We start from the raw sequence: 8,281 nt of genomic DNA, 5'->3' as shown, positions 1-8,281 counted from the left end.
GTGTGAGAGAGAGAGAGAGAGAGAGAGAGAGAGAGAGAGAGAGAGAGAGAGATTGAGATTGAGATTGAGATTGAGATTGAGATTGAGATTGAGACAGGGTCTTGCTATGCAGTTCAGGCTGGCTTTGAGCTCACTATGTAGCCCAGGCTGGTCTTGAACTCACAGTGATCCTCCTACCTCAGCCTCCTAATTGCTGGGATTACAGGCATGGGCCGCCATGCCATGCTCTTTTAAGCATGGTTTTGCCTTGTAGACCAGGTTGTCCTTCCTTGCCTCAGCCTCCCCAGGGTTGGGATGACTAGTGTGTGCCCCTACACTCAGCTCTCAGCTCTATTTTTTTTCCCAGTAGAGGGGACAGAACCTAGGGCCTTTGTGCTGAGCTACATCCGCAGCCTTTTACACCTTGAGATGGCTTTGCTAAGTTGCCCAGCTGGGCTTGAGCTGTGGTCCTCCTGCCTCAGGCCCCCAGAGCGCTAGTTACAGACGTGTGGCACTATGCTTGGTTCCCCAGCTCCTTTTTCTTTGGTACTGGGGATCAAACTCAGGACCTTGTGCTTGCCAGGGAGGCGCGTGCTGCTGAGCTATCTCCCCAGCCCACCCCAAGCATTTTGTGACACCAGCTTCTGTCCTAGTGAGAGATGCTGGTACAGACACAGACTGCATTTGAGAGCTTGTTTTTCCGGAAGATGGAGGCTGGTCCAGTCCGAAGCCGCAGGTCACTGGGCCCCTGTGCCACACCATCTCCCCAGGATTTCTGGGCTTGGAGTTTCTCCTTGGCCCCCCAAGCCAGGACCCTCATTCACCTCATGTTCTCGTCCCCTCCCTGAGCTTCCTAAGTGTGCTGGCCTTTGCCAGCCCCATTCTCCCTTCATCCAGAGCCACTTCCCCCATGTGTCTGCCCTTTTTCCCCAAAGGAGCAGGAGAAGTCAGAGAAGGTGTCCCGGAGAGTCAGCGCAGTGGAGGAGGTGCGGAGCCACGTGAAAGTGCTGCGGGAGATGCTGAGCACATACCGCACGCCCGGGCAGGCCCCGCCGGACCAGGAGGCCTTGCAGGTAAGCTGCGTGCCCACACGGGCCGCCCCTGCTGCAGCCGCATTGCTCCGCTGTGCCCTGTGTGTGTCTGTGAAGCGTCATCACACTCGGACAGTTAACGTGGCTGCACCCCTGCCCTCCAACTCCTGTCCTCCTGTCCTGCTGTCCTCTCCTCTTGACCCCACCCCCAGCAGCCACTGATTCACTTTCTGTTGGCGTAGACTCCAGCGTAAAGGGAGTACTGGGGTGCCTGTCTCCTACTTGGTGTCTCCCTGGGCATAATCTCTTCATGTTATGAGGTTGACCAACCCAGTTTTTATTGGTGAGCAGCAGGGTGCACGGGTGTATCACAGTGCAAGTCCAGGCGTCTGTTCATGTTTGGGGTGTTTCCAGTCTTGGGTGCTCTGAGCAGTTGCGTGTACGACTTCATGCCTTCTCGTTTCCCTGGAGTAAGTGCTAAGTGTGGGGCTGCTACGTCAGCTAATAAGTACGTAGTTGGCTTCTTAAGAAGCTGCCAGTGGGCGCCGGCGAGAGCTCAGCAGACTGAAGCGCCTGCTTAGGCAAGCTCAGGCAACCCCAGGGACCGCGCAGTTTGATCCTGGTCACCACGTGCCCTGACAGCCCTGCCCCCCACCCCCCCAGTGAGCTGAGTTGGCCAAAGTCCGGGCATAGTGGCACACACCTGTAATCCCGGTGCTGGGGAGGCTGAAAACAGGAGGATGGCCATGAGTGCGAGCTGCGTAGTGAGACCCTGTACCAACCAAATACATGAGTTTAAACAAGAGGAGCTGCCAGCCTGTCCTGAGTGCGCCCTGTTCCAGTTCCCTTCACACCTTATGCACTCACCTGAGATCAGCCTTTCTCTGCCCTTATGAAGTCATTAGCACAGCGACAGCGAACCTTCGAGAGCTTTCAGTGACACCAGTAGCCTGCTGTGACAACGCGTGCCACCGCCATGTTAGCGTAACAGCGCTGTCACTCCCACTAATTTTAAAGCATTTTAATCTAAACTCCAGAAGAAGTCCCCTAAGCTCTTGTGCGCAAGTAGGTTTTAAATGCTCCGGGGCACACGCTGGGAGCGAGGTGCGGCCCCTGCAGGTCTGCCGTGCTGGCTCCTCAGGCACCTGCACTGTTTGCCGCTCCCAGCAGCCACCTGGGAGGCTGCCCGTCCTGCCCACACTCGGCGTCTTTTTTTTTTCCCTAACAGTTATCCTAGAAGTGATGCTGTATCTAATTGTGGCTTTGTATTTCTTTAGATGGTTTATGTTGAACATTGTTTTTTGTGCTTATTGGCCACTCGTTTTTTTGTGTGATTTTGTCACTTCTTTTTTTTCTTGCTTCGAGCCAGAGTCTCACTGTGCAGTTCAGGCTGGCCTTGAACTCGCCATTCAGGCCAGGCTGGCCTTGAACTCGCAGTGGTCCTCCTGCCTCAGCTTTCTGAGAGCCTGGATTGCAGGCGTGCACCACCAGGCCAGGCTTTCTGGCCATTTGTGTGTCTTTGGACTGAAATATCCCTTCAAGTCCCTTCCTGTATCTTTCCTTTTCTTTTTTTGCGGTACCGGGGACTGAACCCAGGGGTTTATACTAAGCTAAGTGATATTCCCACACCTTTTCTTATTTTCAAAATGTTTTTATTTTGAGATGGGACTCCTCTGCGTAGCCTGTTGGAGTGACCCTTCTGCCTCTGCCTACCGAGTGCTGGGATTACAGGCATGCGCCACCATTCCTGCCTTGATAGCATCTTTTGAAGTAATTTTTTCTTTTTTAAAAATATAGTTAGTACAGGGTCTCACTACACAGTTCAGACTTGTAGTGATCCTTCCGGCTTTTCAGCCTCCCAAGTGCTGGGATTACTGCCTGCCCACACGGGTGCCCATGCCACACGTGGTGCGCGCCACCACGCCCAGTCTCCACGTGCCCCAGGGGTGGGGCCGGCACAGCACACCAGGGACCAAACCCCAGTCCCTAAAAAAATTTTGAAAATTGAATTCCAGTGAAGTTCTGTTTAGTTTTTTTCTTTTGCTGCCAGCTTTTGTTGTCCCAGAGGAGGGCCACTGTGTGGCCCAGCCCGCTTGTGGCAGTGCAGCCTGAAGCGCTGAGGCCGTCCTCCTCCCAGGCCTGCCCTCTGGAGACCAGGGCCCAAACTGCAACCAAGGCCCACTTAGTTATCAGCAGTGCCAGCTCTGCAGTAAAGCCAGAAGCCTGACTGAGGTTTCGATGTAGGAAAAATAACTCGTACATTAATCTCTTTTGACTTAAAAACACAATGACATGCTTTCAGTGATACTGCATTTTATTGAAAAGTAGCCGTTGGCATTTGCCTTCTTGTGCACAGCTGCCGTGGCCCTTGCTGTGGCGCGAATGCTGGTGATGGCCGGGCCTGGCGCTCTGCTGGCCGGCTGAGAGCAGCACCCGCTGCATGCGGGTCACCGCCCCTCCTGCCTGTACCAAGTAGAGCTAGAGCGGGGCGCGGGTGCTCGCAAGCCAGAGATTCAAATGAAAAAGAAAAGCAGCCGGTATGGTGGCGCATGCCTGCAACCCACAAATGGGAGGCTGAGACGGGAGGATCATTCCAAGTTCAAGACCAGCCTGGCCGACAAAGGGAGCTCAAGGCCAGAGCTGCACAGTGAGACCCTGTCTCCAAAAGACAAAAGAAAAAAGAAAAGCAACCCCGGGTGCTTCGGCTTAGGGTTACTCGGCAGAGAATCCCACCCAGTTACTTCAATAAAAGTAGCTTTTATTGCAGCTACTTTTCAATAAAAAGCCATATCACTGAAAGCTTGTCATTATGTTTTTCTTTTAACACGAAAGAGGTTAATGTATGGGTTTTTTTTTTTCCTACATTGAAACCTCAGACAGTATTCCGGTTTTATTGCAGAGTTAGCACTTTTTTTTCTTCCGGAACCGGGGATTGAACTCAGGCCCTTGCACTTGCCAGGGAAGTGCTTATTCCACTGAGCCATCTCCCCGCCCCCAGATTTGGCACTTCGGATAACTAACTGGGCTTGGGTTCCACCTTCTGCGCTGCCGTCCGTGCTGTGCCTGCCCTGTGTTCAGGTCCTTTGTCTTGTCGCACGCTGAATCTAGTTGTAGCCTTTTCCCAGATAGAGCTTTCCTGAAATTCCAGTAGCTCCAGGCCGATTTTCAAAATCTAACTGGTATAAGCAAAAAATGTCAAGTTCCTCAAAATTCATTTTATCGGAAGAAGAAAAAAGGGTTGTCTCTATCTTACAGAACTATGAATATCTTATTAAAATTCTTTGCCACTGGTACAAAGTTAGAAAGTTCTTTATAGATTTTCTGGTGGTTTATAGAATTGTGTGCAAATGTGGAAAATTCCTAATGCAGTTTTACATTTCAAAATATTTCAGCTGCCCACTTTGAAATTTTCAAAAACTTGCAGTCTTTTTTTTTGGTGGAACCGGGGATTGAACTCAGGTCCTTGTGCTTGCCAGGGAAGCACTTATCCCACTGCGCTATCTTCCTGGCCCAACCTGCAGTCTTGATAGTATAAAACGTCACTTCTGCTGTTTCCCTACACCTCGTAGTCTTTTGGTCAGTACTTTGGACTGTGGTGAGCCGGGCCGTGGCAGGGAGCTGGTGTGCCGGCCCTTTGCATTCGTGAGCAGCCTGCTGTCACCGGCCGGGCCGCACGTCGCGCCAGGACTCACCAGCTGCTCAGACCTCGCTGTGCTCGCGTGAAGCTTGGTACTGTGCTCCTGGAGAACTGCTTGAGCCCTGAAAATTGAGAGCGCAGGCCTCCGTGAGCGAGGTAGTTCCCATCGTGGTCACATTTTTGAGGGCAATGCCTGATTTTTTTGCTTGTGCTTTTGGTGTAGCACAGAGAGGCTCTTGGTGTATAATACGCTGAAACCGAACGACTAGATGTCTGGCTTATGTGGGGCAGAACTTCATAGAGCCAGCTGTCGTCCCACCATGCAAGGTGCCCCATCACTGTCGCGTGAAGCCCTTTTCCTGATTCCTTGTGCCACCGCAGCCTCCATGACCGCCCTGTACGTGTCTCTCCCTTGGGATCTTCCTGGCCAGACACCAGTGTCAGCGGCTGTTAGGGTGTCGCCCGCGGCCTAACGCAGCATCGCTGCCAGCCTTGTGTGGTGCTTTGTGTGTGCGCTTTCGTCCCAGCGCCCCGAGTAGCAGGCTGCCTTTGTAGGTCCGTGGTGAGCGCCTGAGTGGCAGGCATCTCTTGCCTTGCACAAGACCTGAGCTTGAACAGCATTTCTGCTCAGTGGCATCTCACAGACGCACTGAGCTTTTATCCTTGTCGGGGAAATCAGCAACAGGGAATCGCGCCCAGACAGCTCTGCCCTCGTGAGGGCCCCACGGCACAGGGGCTTCCTGTGCTTTGTTCTGCGCAGTGGAATCTGAGAGGTGGCAGCCCCGGGGATTGGTTTAGAAGACGTTGCACAGACGGAGGTGCTGGCAGTGGCTCCTCCTCCGTTGCCCTTCAGGATGCTCTTTCCTTTCGGCTTCGCCAAGTTTCATAATACCTCCACGGTTGGTGTCCCGGCGCCCACACTTGATGTGCGACACGAGGGGCCGCCACGCAGGCCCCGTGGCGCTTCCCTTTGTGCCCAGTCTCGCTGGGCCTCTCGAAATGATCTTTCACCATCTGGTTTAGTTTCTGTTCATCGTTTGTAGTTGTTTTTGGTGTTCAAGATTTGGGATCTATAAAAACATAAAATTAAAAAAAAAAAAAATGAAGCACTCCACACAGATCTAGCCTTTCCCCAAAAATAGCTGACACTGTTGGTTCACACTGAAGAATTAGGTATTCCCTGACTCACCAGCCTTCAGTGATTCACAGCTGGCTGTGTTTTGGAACTTGTTGACCAGCGGTGCAAGTGGGCAGTGTCCCACTGCCCCCCACCAGCTTTGGACCTGCTCTGAAAAGGGCATGTGAGTACATTTCCTGTCTTGTGGGGTGTCTGCTAAAACCACGGCCAGTCCAAGCAGACAGGTATGTTGTTGCTCTTTTTTTTTTTCTTTTCAAAGTTTTATTGATAAACATATAGCAATGAGACAGTTTCAAATCAAATCGAAAGTACAGTTTCAACAAATAATACACTGCATATATTCTTCTTAGTGGTTAATTGCTGTACAAGATGCAGACTTGTGATCCTACTTACAAACACCATTAGAAAAAATCATTCTATTCATTAAGAGAATGCAACTATGTATCTATCCCAACCACTTTGAATACACAGATACAAAATGGACATTCATAGTTATACCCCAATTTTTTTTAAGTTCCGTTGTTGAATATTATAGGTGTGTAAACTCAGCAAAATATTCTAAAAGAGTACAGAAGCCCATAATATCATTGGGTCTTCTGTTTAACTGGCAATGTCAGAAATTATTGACCTGAGTCCCCCACAGCTCAACATAACAACATGGCTTTACTTCCTATATTTCATCTTCATACTTTTCTACTGGATGGTTAAGACCAAGGTAAAGCAGGACCTGTGCAACAAGAGTTGTAGCTTTTTGGTCTGACAAGGTCAGTGAAATGCCCTCAGGATTTATCTTGAGATCCTGTACCTCAGATTGTAGAACCTTTGTCAGTGTCAGCCATGTACACTGTTGCTCTTATACTCATAAATTCTTCACGAAAAATATGATTCTTCACGTTCAGATATGCCCGAGGGCCAGCGCAACATTAGGAGAATCTGTCTCTTAATCTCTCCTGAATCTCAGATATTAAATTTCAGTTTTTCATAAGAAAACACAAAGCTAAAAAATCTTTTTTCTTTTTTTTTTTTTTTTTGGTGGAACCAGGAATTGAACTCAGGCCCTTGCGCCTGCCAGGGAAGCGCTTATTCTACTGAGCCATCTCCCCGGCCCCTAAAAAATTTTTTTCTTACAGGATCTACAGGGTCTCACTCCTGTTGTCAGCCTCCCAAGCACTGGGATTATAGGCACGCATCACCACACCTAGTCTCAATCTCTGTCTCAACAAGTGCTGGAATTGAACCTGGGCCGCTGTGGTCTGCCTGTACAGGCACTTTAGTCTGCTGAGCTATCTGGCCGGCCCTAGGCGGCCAGGCCGCAGCGGCCTGGGTTCAACCCCCGCGTGCTGTGCCCCTCCCCCCAGGTGCACTGAGATAGCGATTGAGCCTGGGCGTGGTGGCGGGAGGCTGCAGACAGCAGAATCACTAGAGTCCGGTCTATGTAGTGAGGCCCTGTAGACCCTACACCAAATACATAATTAAAAGAAATAAATAGAAGATGCTGTGTTCTTGAGCATATCTTTGAACAAGTTCACAAGCGTGCGATGCTCACAGCCAGTCCAGGTGTGCACATGCACACACACAGTCCGTCCGTCTTTCTGTCTAGGTCTCTACCTCTGTCTGCCTCCCTCCCCCCGTCTCTCTCGTACTCCTGGCAGCACACGCACTGGCCATGTGAAGTCTCTGTTACTAAGTTGCTCCTTTCAGCATGCACGTGGCCTGTGCTATGCTCAGTGCTGGGGGACTTGGCTCGCGTGGAGACAGGAGGCTGTGGCTGGGCCTTCCGCCGTGGTACGTGTGCCACAGGCTCGCCGCTGCCGAGAGAGTCCATTCTGCGCTCACCTCTGCCTTCCCTCCAGGTCACCTTGGCTTCCCTCATTCTTCGTTCTCTCTGCACAGAGAGGTGGCCTGCGCAGAACTCTTTTGTTTACCTGTCCTGCCAGTTTACAGAATCAGCAAAGATAGGTTAGCGTCGGTCCCGATTCCAGATTCCTAAGGAAAATACCAGTTTGGCCTGCTCAGGTCCTGTCTCTGCCATGACTGGGCTGGGACCAACTTAAGGAGGGATCATACTGGCTGCCCCAGCGGGGGGACACAAGGCTACGGGCTGGAGCCCGGTGGGTGCTCCAGAGTCCCATTTCTTCTTGGGGAGCTGGTACCGGGGTCCCTCAGGGAGGTCCGCTTGTTGTGCTTTTCACCAGCTTGCCTGTTCCCAGCCAGCAAAGGTGGCAGTCAGGGATGCTTGGTACAGGAGGTCACCTGAGCTCCCTTCAAGAAGAGAAAGCTGGTTGGGTGTGGTGGTGTGTATCTGTCATCCCGGCACTAGGGAGGCTGAAGCAGGAGCATTGTTGTATGTTTGAGACCAGCTTGGGCTACAAAGTGAGCTCAAGGCACCCAGAACTTCATGGTCAGACCCTTTCCCAGAAAAGAAAAGCTTAGTATGTGGAGCTGTCTCCTCCTCAGCAGCATTGGGAGGCGAGGCCATGTGGAGCTGTCTGCTCC

The 8,281-nt window shown here is 51.4% G+C and overlaps 1 protein-coding gene across 2 annotated transcripts in view; it reads left to right on the top strand.

The window, feature by feature from the left end:
* Positions 1-8,281, top strand: part of Gga2 (golgi associated, gamma adaptin ear containing, ARF binding protein 2) — a 29,447-nt gene that overhangs the window by 8,927 nt on the left and 12,239 nt on the right. For both annotated transcript variants that reach the window (XM_004622889.2, XM_023714631.1), the window contains one exon: positions 915-1,052. In XM_004622889.2, coding sequence (XP_004622946.1) covers positions 915-1,052 — 138 coding nt within the window. The remainder of the gene's footprint in view (positions 1-914; positions 1,053-8,281) is intronic.

The sequence above is a fragment of the Octodon degus genome, unplaced genomic scaffold (genome assembly GCF_000260255.1).
Source record: "Octodon degus isolate 3935 unplaced genomic scaffold, OctDeg1.0 scaffold00001, whole genome shotgun sequence".
In the NCBI taxonomy this organism is placed as follows: Eukaryota; Metazoa; Chordata; class Mammalia; order Rodentia; family Octodontidae; genus Octodon; species Octodon degus.
Note: the sequence above shows the minus strand (reverse complement) of the source record. Positions and strands in the feature narration are given on the sequence as shown.